This window comes from Pseudorasbora parva, chromosome 9 (assembly GCF_024679245.1).
Source record: "Pseudorasbora parva isolate DD20220531a chromosome 9, ASM2467924v1, whole genome shotgun sequence".
NCBI lineage: Eukaryota > Metazoa > Chordata > Actinopteri > Cypriniformes > Gobionidae > Pseudorasbora > Pseudorasbora parva.
The window spans coordinates 31,836,260-31,850,960 of NC_090180.1; the positions used below are offsets into that span (position 1 = coordinate 31,836,260).

The 14,701-nt window shown below is 38.1% G+C and overlaps 1 protein-coding gene across 1 annotated transcript; it reads right to left on the reverse strand.

The window, feature by feature from the left end:
- Positions 1-1,463: 1,463 nt before the first annotated feature.
- rpe65a (retinoid isomerohydrolase RPE65 a) lies at positions 1,464-14,172 on the reverse strand. The gene is made up of 14 exons (XM_067453215.1): positions 13,895-14,172; positions 13,390-13,472; positions 11,391-11,541; positions 11,189-11,296; positions 9,695-9,836; positions 9,452-9,599; positions 9,267-9,348; positions 6,465-6,597; positions 6,224-6,363; positions 5,899-6,028; positions 2,763-2,877; positions 2,520-2,614; positions 2,322-2,433; positions 1,464-2,238 (listed from the first exon to the last, which is right to left on the reverse strand). The coding sequence occupies exons 1-14, from the start codon at positions 13,903-13,905 to the stop codon at positions 2,093-2,095; spliced, it is 1,596 nt and encodes a 531-aa protein (XP_067309316.1). The 5' UTR covers positions 13,906-14,172; the 3' UTR covers positions 1,464-2,092.
- Positions 14,173-14,701: the final 529 nt, after the last annotated feature.

Below are 14,701 nucleotides of genomic sequence, written 5' to 3' on the forward strand. Positions count from 1 at the left end.
GGCATTTGTGTTCTAAATTACATCGACAACTGGTAAATTTTGTCTCAAAGGAGTTGCCGGTTTGACATCAAGGTGTCATCCTTGCTCATTTGAGATGCTTGGGTCTAAGACTAAACCACAACATAATACAATTGAGCTTGCTGCATATGAAACCATTCCAGTGGTGGCTCAGAAAAAAAGTTTTTTAACCCCTTTTGCCCCTTTTTTTAGTAGTCCCTGGTTTCTCACCTTGGGTGCCTTTCTATGGGAATGGGCAAGACAATCACAATGGAAGCCTCTCTGACAGGAGGCTGGCAAGGCCCTCATCTTCTGTGGCACATCATGTTCTTGAAATTGAGACACTTCCTCCCAGGACTCAGGGGATACCCTGTGTTGGTGTGGATGGACAACACATTGGTAGTCGTCTACATAAATCACCTGGGCAGACTGCTTTTGCACCATGTTCAGGCTGGTGCAGCAGATCCTGGTGCGATCGCAAATTGCTCTCCCTGTGGGCAGTTTACATCCCTGGACTCCTGAATATGGGAGCAGACATACTGTCGAGGCAGGGGCTGGGGCCCGAGAAATGGTGACTCCAAGTTGTTGAGTCCATATGGCTGAGGTATTGTTTGGCCGGAAATGGATCTTAGACTTGATGTGAATGCAATCCCAGGATCTCCTTTAATGTTGACTATTCGACTACAGTTGTGTGCTTTTGTATACTTTTCACAACCTGCAGGCTTCCTCTCAGTTTGGCAGTGTGGGTATTAATGTTCCTATAGCATCAACGCAATGAGGCATATTTCCCTTGAAAAGAAATGTCTCAGGGTTACTTATGTAACCCAGTTCCCTGAGATGGGAACGAGATGCTGCATTGTGTTGACATACTTCAAGCATGCCTACGCAACTTCATCAAACAAATTAAACTGGGGCCGCCGTATTCAGGTGCCATTTTATAGATGCAAGTAAAAACTGTGTAGCTTCACTTAGCTTGAGAAAGCTTAGAGTATTACTATTCTTCAGACAGATAAATCAAAATTGTAGTTTTATCAAATGTTATGCAGAGGTCAGGGAGCTGTTGTGTCAAATGAAGTCTGGGCCAAAATTGTACAGTATAAAGTGTAATAAACAGATACATTTTTTCAAAACAGCTTGTGCAAAAGAATGTTTTATTAACACATTTCGGGAGGAGCACGTTCAGATTAAACATGAGTTTAGCACACTAAGTTAATCAATGTAATCAATGACAAGAGGTGTATATATACAGGAGATTTACCTGGTGGAGACTTTAGTGATCGACTTTCTCATTGTCAATACAAGATCTTGACCCAAAATCGATACAGATTTATTTCACAATTTGAGCCTGATGAATCCTGGAGAGACTGCTGTCTTTATATATATTCTTATATATATATATATATATATATATATATATATATATATATATATATATATATATATATATATACACACACACACACACACACAACTATAGCAAAACATGATTTTGCACAAATGTTTCTAATTTCTATAAATTCCAAATTTTCAATTTGTTAAGTCAAGTCATCTTTATTTTTATAGTGCTTTATTCAATATAAATTGCTTCAAAGCTTCTTCATGGTAATAAGGAGCTCTACAGAAGACAATAGTTTTACTTTGAGTAAGTTCAGTGTTGATTCAATTCAATTCAATAGCAGAGTTGATGTTGGAAATTGTATCAGTTTTGAAAAAATGTGATTCAGCTATAAAACAGAAGACAATAGAATCAGCTTAGTTCAGCTTTTGTTCTCATCCGGTAGTGTCAGTTTGGTTAATCAGTAATATTGCTGGATATTAAGGGTCCCCAACAAAGCAAACCAGAGACGACAGCGGCAAGGAACCAAAACCCATCAAAAATGGAGGGGGAAGAATCTAATTTGTGCAAATTATCTCTTGATATTTTGTTAACAAAACAATTTTTTTGTGCATTTGCAAAGACTACTGGCAAAAAACAAAACAAAAAAAAATGTGGATTTCAAGTTTATCATAGTTGCATTATCATATTTTTATTGTTTACAATATCATGGTGTTTCCAGTAACTTTATAAGCACTGTTTTCAGTGGAACCAGCCACTCTATGGCTTATACATTCCATGGAAGGTGACAGGACTGATGATATCAACTTCTGCCCTTGCAACTTCAGACAGGTCCTTGGCATTCAAGATCAGGCAATATGTTGGTCTCTGGGCTCCAGGCGCCACCACAATTGTCATTATGATACCTGTTAGGCATCAAAGCATTACAAAATAAAAACAATATACTCAGCGATACATAATATTTGGCAGTATGGCTGGTCTCACCCACCATCATCCTCATCCACTGCATCAGGGTTCTGCACAAACAGCGGCTCTGAAGGGTACGAGTCTGGCTCCTGCCATACCCAGGTCTCCTTAGTCCTCACATTCAGCTTGCAAATCTATGAATCATCAAAGTCAGCCCAAAAAGCACATTCTTCAGCACTTGTTATAAAACACTGAACAGATGATGTGTGATTATTCATACCCTGTCAGGGATGAAGTGGTTAAGGCCCAGTCCGTAAGCGTAGGTGTAATTCTTTCCATTGTTCATTTTGTAGTTGATCTGGGGAAACTCGAAAGCTTTGAGATTCAAACACGATAAAACGTGATAAAACTTCACCTCGAATTTTCAACAACAACAACAAAAAAAACTTTATATAAGAAATTGAGTTGTACCTTAAACAATAGCAAAAGTTGCCATGAGATCTAAAAATGAAGTTTGTCGTACCTTGTCGTGGACCAGAGAAAAGCACCTCCGGCTCAAGCCAAATGGTCCCATCAACACGCATTGTGGCTGTGGCTGTGGTGTACGGCAGAGAGATCAGATTTTTGCCCTGCTCCTCCTATAAGAAATCAGTGTAAAAATGTCATCAATCAGTATTTTTCTCACATAAAAATATCAATCCTATGTGGCTTGGTAACACTAAACAATAAGGTCATATTAGTTCATGTTAATAGATTAACAATGAGCAATACATTTATTGCAGTATTTATTAATTCTTGTTAACGTTAATAAATACAAATACTGTTCGTTGCTCAGGTCCAATAAATAATATTAAAGTGCCCCAATATGCTTTTTCCCAGGTATTACCTTTAATGTAGTTTGTGAAAGTAAAATGTCTAAGAGCTCAAAATGTAGAAAAAAATGGTTACTGTCTTCCAAAAAAAAGAAGCGGCTCTGAACGGCCTGAAAAGAGTTGTCAGTAATTCCAGTCTTACTTCCAGCTCAAACATATGGGCTTGTAACACATTTGCATAATGACAGCCTATGGTTTTCATCGGCTGCCTGCAAACAACATTCATATTATCTATATTATATTATAACTGTGTTTCAGGTGTTAAGGAAGCCTCTGGACCCAGTGGCGCCACCAGGGGGTGGCCAGGGGTGGCCACGGCCACCCCTGGACAACCCCTGGCCACCCCACTGGCCACCCCGCTGGCCATGGCGTAGGTTTGGGGGGGGACGCTAGGTACTAGTCCCAATCAATATTTAGAATAAGCAAAATGACGCGTCCCGTATCAAACCAATACGGACGCGATGCACAAGATTGGGTTTTAGCGGCGCTTTGCTGCCATAGCGACGGAGTCTCGAGAACATGCGCTGGAAACTTGCGCGTTTTTTTAAAAACATGTCGAGCTCGCGTCCACAGTTTGAACGCAAGAGGATTTGCAGATATAGGGCTGAATAGAAAAAAAGCTATCATGAGTGGGTCTGTCCAGTAACTTAAGATGAACCTAAGACAAACTGCACCCTTTGCAGAGAAGCATTTCAGTGTCTCCGACTGTCTGACTTTAAGCATGTGATGACAGACACATCCGTGAACTAAAGGTAGGCCTATTGTTTTTTTTTAATGGATAATATAATATTCCATACATTATCAGAGCTTGGCAGACTTATTTTTCTAGACATTAGAACGGTTAATTAATAGATTATAGCCTATTAATGTTATCAATTTATCATTTAGCAGTTTGATATTTAAAAAAATATTTAGATTAAAATGGGACAAATAATTACATAATAATATAGTCATAATAGTAAATTAATAAAGAGGATTAAACATTTTTGAATTTCAGAATTGTCTGTAAAGTGGTTACTGGTTCAGATGACTGCTTAAAGAGACAGTGCACCCAAAAATGAAAAATCTGTCATAATTTCCTCACCCTCAAGTTGTTCCAAACCTGTATGCATTTCTTTATGTAGAATACATATGAAGACAAATTCCTACCATGGAAGTCAATGTTGCCCCCAAAGCAAACATTTGGTTACAAACGTTCTTCAAAATATATTATTTTATGTTCAACAGAACGAAGAAACTCATACAGGTTTGGAACATCATGAGGGAGAGTAAATGATGACAGAAATTTTATTTTTGGGTGAACTATCCCTTTAAAGTACACCAATACAGGCTACTAAAGAGATCTTTAGAAATAAATAAAATAATCAAAAGTAAAATAATTTAAAATGTGTTCTGTTGCAAGTTTACATACTTGATTCCATGTTTATTGTTTGAGCTGCTGTCATTGTTTCATTGTCACTCTTATCACTCTTTAACTGCCTAAGTTCATAAATTATTTTCAAAAATGGATTCAAAACTGATTTGGAAAGAAATAAAACATACACACAAAATAACTTATTTTCAATATAAAAAGTGATTGTGGACTGGATATTTTTTGACCTTTTATCACAGTCTTGGACATGTCAAAGATTAGTAACAACACTGGCTCTGATGCATTGTTAGTTTGTGTGCAGCATCAGATTTACATTTTTTTAATTTAATTTATATGCAGTTATTATACTCTATACAAATGCCAGAAACTAAGCTTCTTCTTTTTTTCTTCAGCACAGGCCTATCTAAAGGGTTAATGGTGCCACATGGTTATCAACTGTAAAAAATACACATTTTACCTCTTCCCAACTGGGAAAACCACCAACAATCAAGAATGCATGATTATATGGTGTCATGGCTTTCCAATAATTTTTTTTTGGCTATAATGGAAGTCAATGGGGCAAAAACAGCCATGAACAGTAAATGAGGGAGAAAAAATCTGATGCTGCACAAAAACTAACAATGCATCAAAGCTAAAGTTGTTACAAATCTTTGACATGCCCAAGACTTTTATATATGTATTTTATATTTAAAATAAGTCATTTTGTGTGGTTTTTTTTTTTTCAAATCCGTTTTGAAAATCATTTATGAACTTGGAAAATAAAGAGTATTATTATTTTGGGACTGGATAATTTGAACTGAAGAGCCTCATAAATTAATAGACTTATTAATAAACTTTGCGCGCTCAGACAGCAACAGGTCAGCGCATGCCCATCAGTCAACAATTTCAAAAGAAGTTAACGTTTGAAGACGAAGACTACTGGTAAGTAAATAAGTAAAAAAATATTTTTTTGTAAAAGACGACGGGGAATTATGTGTCGTGACGTGCTACAGGCCGGTTTACTACACCAGTAGAATACAATTCTGAAATTATGGTTTCTAGTTTTGGTGTGCCACCCCAAGATTTTAAGTGGCCCCATCTGGCCACCCCTATGAAAAATTTCTGGAGGCGCCACTGTCTGGACCTGAACTTCAGATATGGTAGTAGTCGCTTGGTTTCTGACACGTGGTGTAAACAGTGGACCAATGAAAACAGACTAGGTCATCTGTCCAATCAAAGCAGAGAAGACCAATGATAACAGACTGGGTCATCTGACCAACCAGAGCAGAGTAGACCAGTCAGAACAGACTGGGCCATCTGGCCAATCAGAGCAGAGTAGACCAATCACAACAGACAGGCCTGTCTTGTTCGTGTCAGTTAATGTTAGCAAATGGCACCTTATTGTAAAGTGTTACCATTGTTGTTTTTTTATTTACCCTGTAGGGATCCAGAGGTATGACGTATCGCCTCACTTCTGGCTGAGGGGCAATCATGGCATTTCTTTTAACCTCTTCCCAGTTGCCACGGAGATTTGCCAGCCACAGATAGTTGTAGACAAACTCAAAGCTAAAGAGAAAAATAATACCATATCTTACCTGAAACCAGTTTATATTATAAAAGACTAATAATAGTGCTGATGAACAATAATAGATGTGCAAATCATCCTCTAAATGTTACAAATAAAAGCAATCATAAATTACAGTGGTGAATTGGCTTTGAAAGTCAAATTTTCATGTAAGTAAATCGTTCTGTTTGACTTACCCTTTCCAGGCACACAGGTCAAAAACAATGTACCCAGAGTCCTCATAGCAGTTGATGTGATGGAAAAGACCCATCGCAGAGGTCCTAAATTTATAGTCAATGTACTCCCCTGGATGCTTCCTTGCAATGTGTATCCACGTCTGTATGAATTGACACAAGGTAAAGACTCAAAGCCTTCTAAAGTTTTGTGATACTGCCATTAACAACATCAATGTAATGCGATAAAGAAACAAGAACATACGCCTTTGTCCTCATCAGATTCAAAGCAGTCCATATAGTTGGATCCTCGAATACTCCAGGCACTCAGGAATTTCAATAGGTCGATTTTGATTGGTGTTTCAACAAAGACAAAGTAGTTCTCTGTCATCCCAAAACTAGTAAGGGAAAGAAAAATAGGGAAAATGGGTGTTAAAGGTGCACTATGTAATATTTTTGCTGTAAAATATCCAAAAACCACTAGGCCAGTGTTATATATTTTGTTCTGTTGAGTACTTACAATATCCCTAATGTTTCCAACTATTTGTAAATTGTGAGAAAATTGCTATTTTAACTAAGGACTGGGATGTTTCAGCATAGCTTTGAGCGAGTCGCCTGTCAATCGCGTCATATCTGCGCTACCCTCGGTTTTATTCTGCAGAAGCGCTTTTCTCTTAGCAGTGTGAATATGTCACAGCAGCGCCGAGCGAACGCACAGAAGAACGTCATAACATAATTTTAAACACACTTAAATGTATCTAATATGATAAACTGAGCTGCTGGCTTTACCTTATTATCATGACCGGAAAAAGCGGAAGTGCTCATCCCTGGCGACTGTGTCCCGTCCCGTCATAATAAAAGTCCCAATACTTGCGAGCCATGTGTTTGTATAACAATCACTCCAGCGGCCGTGCTCAGCTCCACAACACTCGGTCCTGCTCTGCTTTAAACTACAATAACGTTCATAACCGCATCCATGAACATGATTTCTGCCCAAGTCCTATTTTCCACCGGCTGTGAGGTGAAGACCACATTTCCCCAGATACTGCGCTCACACTTTCATCAAACTACGCCTTTGTTTTGAATAGGCGCCCTCCAGTGGACGGAAAGTTGCATAGTGCACCTTTAATGATTAATCAATTTGTAAAACAAATTGGTTCATTGATCATTCCATCCCTGGGTCAAAACACTGCCAATGGGTCAATGACATATAAGAGTGTCTATATAAAGGAATGGTTTCAATTTCCTCTCTGGGACTGATAATGGAGCACATTGGTATGTAATACAAGTGCGTCAGTCGTTGCCCTGGTAATGCACGGATTTACAGACGATACGTGAAATAGCGACCGCATTATGGAGGATGATCAGATATCTTATTATTAACTTGCATTTACTACACTCAAATAGCTGAGAAACTGGTAGCCTTTTAACCGACTAGTGACCAATCCTGAGTGGCGATGTCATGATGGTTAGCCAACCATCATTAGAATTCTTGGGCAAGAATATTTTGTAAATCGTGCCATGCCAAACTAAGCTCAAGTAGAAATATAATTAGAAACATTTCTTAACTTTCTTCGAGCTGATCAGCCTGACAGTGTAAAAATCTGCTTTTCATGCCATTTGCGACAAAACTGAATGACTTTAAATGACTCAAATGTCATGTGGTAAACTCATATAAAAACAAAGACACTTGTAATGCATAGGAGTGTAAACATCTAAGGTTTTTTGGGGTGTTTTAAAAAAATAAATAATAATAATTAGCCCTATATATTCGTTGCCTTTTTAGGCAGTTAAAGCACATTGCATTTTCAACCTGAACCTTGGTTTGTTATAAAATTGTCAAATCATCTGAGAATTACTGATCTTAACACAGGTTGTTGTTGTTTGTTTTATGCATGCTGGTTGCAACATAAGTCTTCAATTTGGTTGACACATGTTTTTTTTCAAATATTAAGTAACCAGTGACATTAAGCTTCTTACCTAACTATGGTTAAGTAGTTTTTCTTTTCAAAAGTTTCATTAATTTAATTAGTCTTTTTCCATTATTATATCAGGACAGTTGCACCACCCTGAATTTTACTTTATGCACCCCCATCCCCAAAAAATACAATTCAAACAGGATAAAAAACATCATGTCATTTACCCTCTATACTGCATTTGAGAAATAACACAATCAGTGCTGATATCCAGAGCTTCCATAACCAAGTTAATATTGAGTAACTTACATTATAGACACTATGGGCCCTATCATACACCCGACGCAATGCAAAGACATGTGCAACGCACGTGTTTTTTGCTAGTTTCAGCCCGACGCAGTTCTAATTTTCACCTCCAGTGCCACATTGTTTAAATGTCAAACATCCCCCTTGGTACAAGCACTACTGGCTTTTAAAGGGAATGGTAGATGAGACTCTGATTGGTTTATTGCACGTTACGCTGGAGAGAATAAAACACCCATTACTCTAGAATAGGGAAAACCCTTTTGGATTATGGGCCTGACGTGTGATTGTTTTCTGTTGTTAAACTAGCAAAAGTGTGTACATATTGCCAGCATTTTTTCTCCAACAACAGATATAATTCTAAATAAATTTAAAGTCCTGCTCAGAGTAAGTTGAGTAGGGTTACATTTGGTGCCGTGACCCGGTTGGGAGTGAGGTTTAGGGAGGTGAGTGTAACTGCCGTAGGCAAGTAAGATGTGTCCATGTAAACCTTCCTCCCCTAATCTCAAAAGGGGCCTTAGCGACTGATGTTAGCCGCTGGGGTCTTTAGCGTCCTTGTTAGCTTAGGCAAAGATGCTGGTTTGAGTCCCGCTAGGGGTTGGTCGAGTTGAACCGTTTATATACATGATCCTTTACTTATGATAAACAAAGTTCATTTGCATTTACAAGTACTGTAGCTATACTCATTTTTTATTAACTGTATTAAATTAGAAATTGAATGAAACATTGATTCTAAATATTCTTATTTATCTTAACTTCATTTGTAACAATATTATATCATATATTATAATATAACAATGCGTTTCAGTTTTTGGGGGCATCACCAAACTGTTGCTGTGGACTGTTACCTGTGCACGTAGGATGGCTTGAACCTCTCAGCACTTGGGAACTGCACAACCACCTTGGATTTTTCAATGGGGTCAGATTTGTCTGCAAGATTTTGTTGACATTTTACCAAATTACTTAAGTAAGCATTGGCTATCATTTAACCAACCTTCTTCATATGTTTCTCAATGATCGTAAGACTGCTTACCTTTTTGTTTAGGTGGGATTCGGACAATATTGTAGGCCAGCGAGGCTCCTTTCCCCATGCAGTTTCCAATGTTGTACACCGTACCATCTTTCTCAATGTGGGGATGGGCTGTTACTCCATTTATGTTGACATAGTCACACATGTCAACCTTTTGGAACGATTAAGTCATATTTTTTTAAATGTTGGAAAGCTATTCAGGACTACACCAAATTCAAATAATTTTACAATAAATTGTTGAATTACCTTTTTCAAGGTTTCCAAGGTATCCACATTTACTTTGGTGATATAATTAGTCTCTGTGACTGCATAAAAATCCTCTCCAATAGGGTAAACGTTCACCAGGCAGTTGTCTGTCACCTCAACACCTTTGAAATACGAGAAGAACCTGTCAAAGGAATCGCAAAATGTAAAAATTGCTGATGCACCAAACCCATAAGTATTGTCATGAGTGCTAAAGCTTTCAAATCTGTGAACTACACCTGTTTGTCTAAAGGACTGCTCAAACCAATAATGACAACTATATTGTAACCACACCAATAGACAATAAAATGTTTTTATGTTTATTTTATGCGCTTGCTGCAGATTGTCATCTTTCACTTTAAATGCTTGAGCTCTTTAAAACAGGATGGACTCTTATTGGCTGTCAATGATTTTTAGCCAATCAGCTGGGGGAAAAAAATGTGATTACAACTATATGAATGGGTTGAGTCTTTGAAAAAGACATCTGTTATAATTGTGTTGCACATTCTAACCAATCACATGTGATTCTATTGCTAATAAGTTGACAGCTTATGAATACAATGTTTAATAATCAGAAGCATTCAGATTAATCATCGCTGAAATGCCTGAGTTTGGTGCAGATTGCGCTCTCACTCACTGAAATCTGTGCTCTCTGCTGCATATAAGCTTTTTTTTCTATTTCAGCAGCGAAAATAGTTTCACACAAAGGTCACAGCACAAACATAGCGCATCTGATGAGGCATAAAGTTGGCTTGACGTTGGATGTTTGATATTAGCGAATTTAGGGACCATCTCTAAAGTTACATACGACATTGGTATACACGTTTCTAACTTGGATGCCATTGTCTTGGCTTATGAGTCCCAAGACGTGCCCTGCCCGCTCGGTATTAGAGCCCACTCCACCAGGGGTGTAGCCTCTTCCCGGGCGCTGGCTCGTGGTGCCTCGCTGACAGATATTTGTAGAGCTGCGGGCTGGGCGACACCCAACACGTTTGCTAGATTTTATAGCCTACGTGTAGAACCGGTATCTTCCTGTGTACTCACTTCTCATAGTTGGTAGCACCGAAGTGCCGGTAGCATTTAAACAGAATGACTTACAGTCATTAAACCCTGTTGTAAAGTGTTCATCTAGGTGTTAAGTATGATGCACACCTATTCGATTTCTGATATTTAATCAAATAAACTGGGGAATTACACCTAAAAATCATATTTTTTCAGACAAGCAACTGATAGTGTTTATAAATGAAGGAGTTTTACACACAACCGTATCAGAGGCCTATTGGATGACCTGTCGTGTTATACATTTCATGTACAGTGGTCATTTATGTATAGCCAACAACAAGTTTCCCAACAACAACATTCTGACATGTAAAAATGCTGAGTGAATAGTAACTTTTGAAAACCACTAGCCACATTGGCTGGTGAGCAAAAAGTTAATGTCAAGCCCTGATTATAGTTATCATCCTTGATGTGAAAGGGCCTTAAATTGATTCAGACCTGGAGAAGATATTCTTGCAGGGATCTGGATAGGCGCAGGTTCCGAACTCAGTAATGACCACACGTTTCTCTGTCATAGCACGCACATAAGCATCTGTTTTGACAAACCTGTGAAAACCAAAACACCATGGACAAAAATTATTTGTATTATTTTCCTTTATCCAGAGACAAGTTTAAGACAACAAAATACTATTTGACATACTTGCGGAAATATGTGACCTGTCCATTGCTGAAATCAAACTTGTGCATGAGGGCCTGGCCATCAAAAAGATGGAAGAAAGGCTCAGCTCCGACCTCAAACAAACCGGGACCCAGACGGAGCAGACTGCCTTTAATAAACGACGGGATGCGACCTAAAAAAGGCACATTATTCACAAATGTTTGTTTTTCTTTTAGAACTATTTGATTAGCCATACACTAGAGAATGGAGGTTAGCACATGTTGCTCATGTGAGCAACTTGGTTACATTCGCCATGCTGTTCCTGTCACGTGACCTTCCAGTGTAAGTTTTGTCGCTTCATTTCCATTTATACTGTAAATCCCCTCATGCGACAGGAAAGTGTCCATCTTCAGAATCTTGCTGGAAGTAGTAAGTCATTCGGGGACTTTTTGCCTACTGTTTTTTGAATTTACACTAAATTGCCAAATGTTTTTGGATGCATGCCTTTACATGCACACTAACTTTAATGACATCCCCTTCTTAATGCGTAGGGTTTAATATGGAGTTGGCAGCTATAACTCTTCTGGGAAGACTTTCCACATGGTTTATGAGTGTGTTTAGGGGAATGTTTGACCATTCATCTAGAATCCAATTTGTGAGGTCAGGCACTGATGTTGGACGAAAAGGCCTGGCTCCCAGTCTCCACTCTAATTCATCCCAAAGTTGTCCTATCATGTTGAGGTCAGGACTCTGGGCAGGCCAGCCAAGTTCCTCCACAACAAACTTCCTCATCCATGTCTTTATAGACCTTGCTTTTGTCATGTTGGAACAGGAAGGAGCCATCCCCAAACTGTTCCCACAAATTTGGGAGCATGAAATTGTCCAAAATGTCTTGGTATGCTGAAGCATTTAGAGTTCCTTTCGCTGGATTTAAGGGGCCAAGACCAACCCTTGAAAAGCAACCCCACACCAAAATCCCCCGTCCACCAAACTTTACACTTGGCACAATGCAGACACGCAAGTACTGTTCTCCTGACAACTGCCAAAACCCAGACTCGTCCATAAGATTGCCAGACAGAAAAGCGTGATTCGTCACTCCAAGGAACACGTCTACACTTGCTCTAGAGTCCAGTGGCGGTGTGCTTTACATGACTGCATCCGATGTTTTGCATTGCACTTGGTGATGTTAGGCTTGGATCCAGCTGCTTGCCCATGGAAACCCATTACATAAAGCTGTCTATGTACTGTTCTTGAGCTAATCTGAAGGCCACACAAAGTTTGGAGGTCTGTAGCTATTGACTCTGCAGAAAGTCGGCGACTTATGCGCACAGTGCGCCTCAGCATGCGCTGACCAGTGATTTTAATAATAATTTATGTGAATCATGCATAATGTATAAAATATGGTAATGGTAACCCACTAGTAATGACGCATGTGTTACAAATCCTTCAGAAGGAATTAATAATTATTTGGGTCAGGGTAATGATTTAAGCTTTACTACATCCTTCAGAAGGAATTACTAATTATTTTGATCAGTCTTCTAAAGTGATGATCATGGTAACAAACTAATAATTACTTAAGTGTAAATCCATTGGAAGAAATTACAGTCCACAACCTTACAAAAACATACCAAACCCTTACACTAAAGCTTACACTTTAGATGCTTTTTAATGCTTTTCAATATAGTTGAATACTGATCCAAATAATTATTAGTTCCATCTGAAGTATTTGTTAATAGTTTACAAGTGGGTAACCATTACCTTCACTTTAATATTAATTATAAATTATGCATTATTCACATTAATTATGAACCTCTGTGAGATATAAAAAGTAGTCTAATTACTGATTAGCTAATAGCGAACTACCTCATTCAACTGAGAACTATCACTTACTAATTTGTTACATGTTTGAGTTTCTTGTTAGTAAATAGTAGTAACTAGAGTGTTAATAATGCATTAATAATTTGTTCCTCTGTAGTTATTCATTAATGATAGAACAGTATTCTAAAATGTTAGCCAAATTTGTGAAGAATGAAGGAAATACCAGTAACTGTTGCTGGAAGAGGTTCGTTCAGCTCCTCCACGGTCTCAAAGATTTTCTTATAGCCTCCAGCAGGGTGTTCAAAACTGAAAATGATATTTAGATATTTAAATTAAATCATTAAATACAGAGGAGGGCAAACCTAAGAAATTCAATACACTGTATTGTATACATTTAAAAAAAAAATCACTATATTTTGGACTATAACATTGCACCTACATGTCTACTAACTCTCATTAGAGTGTTAGTATAGTGTTTGTAGACTGGTAGGGTTGGAATAAGTTGACATGCAGTTGTTAAGTTACTTATAGTCAGTAGAATGTCATTTGTGGAACAACAATAAACAGTTAGGAGATATTAAGCAGATACTGTCTAATACTCGAATGACCACAAGTTGACATGAAGCTACAAAGTGACTTAAGGAACCATTAAAAATAAAGTGTTGCCCATATTTTTCCAATGACATAAGCAGTGCTATATGAGAAAAAATAAAACGAAAGTCACTTACCGGCTAACCATGATTGTTGCTGGGACAGGACAGTAAATGTCTGTGACACCGCTTGTTCTTGTTGGTTTGTCAGTGGAGCCCTGAGTTTATGGGCTTTTATACTTTATCCTCTTAGACATTTTTGCACTGCCTAACTTTAACCCCTGTCACAGCCAATGGCAGTTATTCGCTAAACAACAATCCCATTGTACAAAGATCCTGAGATGCAAGCTACAAAAGCCATTCATCAAATAGGATTTGCTTCCCCTGATTTGAGGTTTTCACATTGCTAAAAGCTGTGAAGCAATCAGGTAGACAAAACGTGATTGTACAACGTCAGAAACATAAATAAGCTGAAGTCAGCTGATAACTCCCCCCCCCACCCCCCACCCCAACAAAGACTTTATTCGGGCCAATAATGAAACTGAGCACATTATAAAACATAAAAAGGACATTCTATAAAAAGGTGTTTTATAACTAGTTTAACTGATGTAGGGAATATTAGGATATGCAGTAAATAAGTGAACAACATTTTTGAAATGGCACCATAAAAAAGGCTTGCATGAATAAAGTCAGCATCGCTTTTGCACTAATGAAATTGTACTAAATATGTCAGTGGCAAGAAATTAAAATGTAAATATTTGTCTAACAAAATGCATCAAATAAAACCCATGTTTTTGTCCCTAAAAAGCCATTCTTCAGAAGAGGGTGTGTAATCCAGCATATTAAGGCAGAACAACCAACATATTGTTTGCCCATACAACCCGAAAAAACAAGACCTTCAGTAAATTAGTCTAGCAGCAAAAACTGATGTTTTAAACATGATAT

What these genes read in the sequence shown, in the direction of transcription:
- rpe65a (XM_067453215.1), bottom strand. An exon ending in CAGGTCACATATTTCCGCAA is followed by an intron (nt 11,297 to 11,390) that starts GTATGTCAAATA and finishes TGGTTTTCACAG; the next exon opens with GTTTGTCAAAACAGATGCTT. An exon ending in ACCACTTCATCCCTGACAGG is followed by an intron (nt 2,434 to 2,519) that starts GTATGAATAATC and finishes GATGATTCATAG; the next exon opens with ATTTGCAAGCTGAATGTGAG.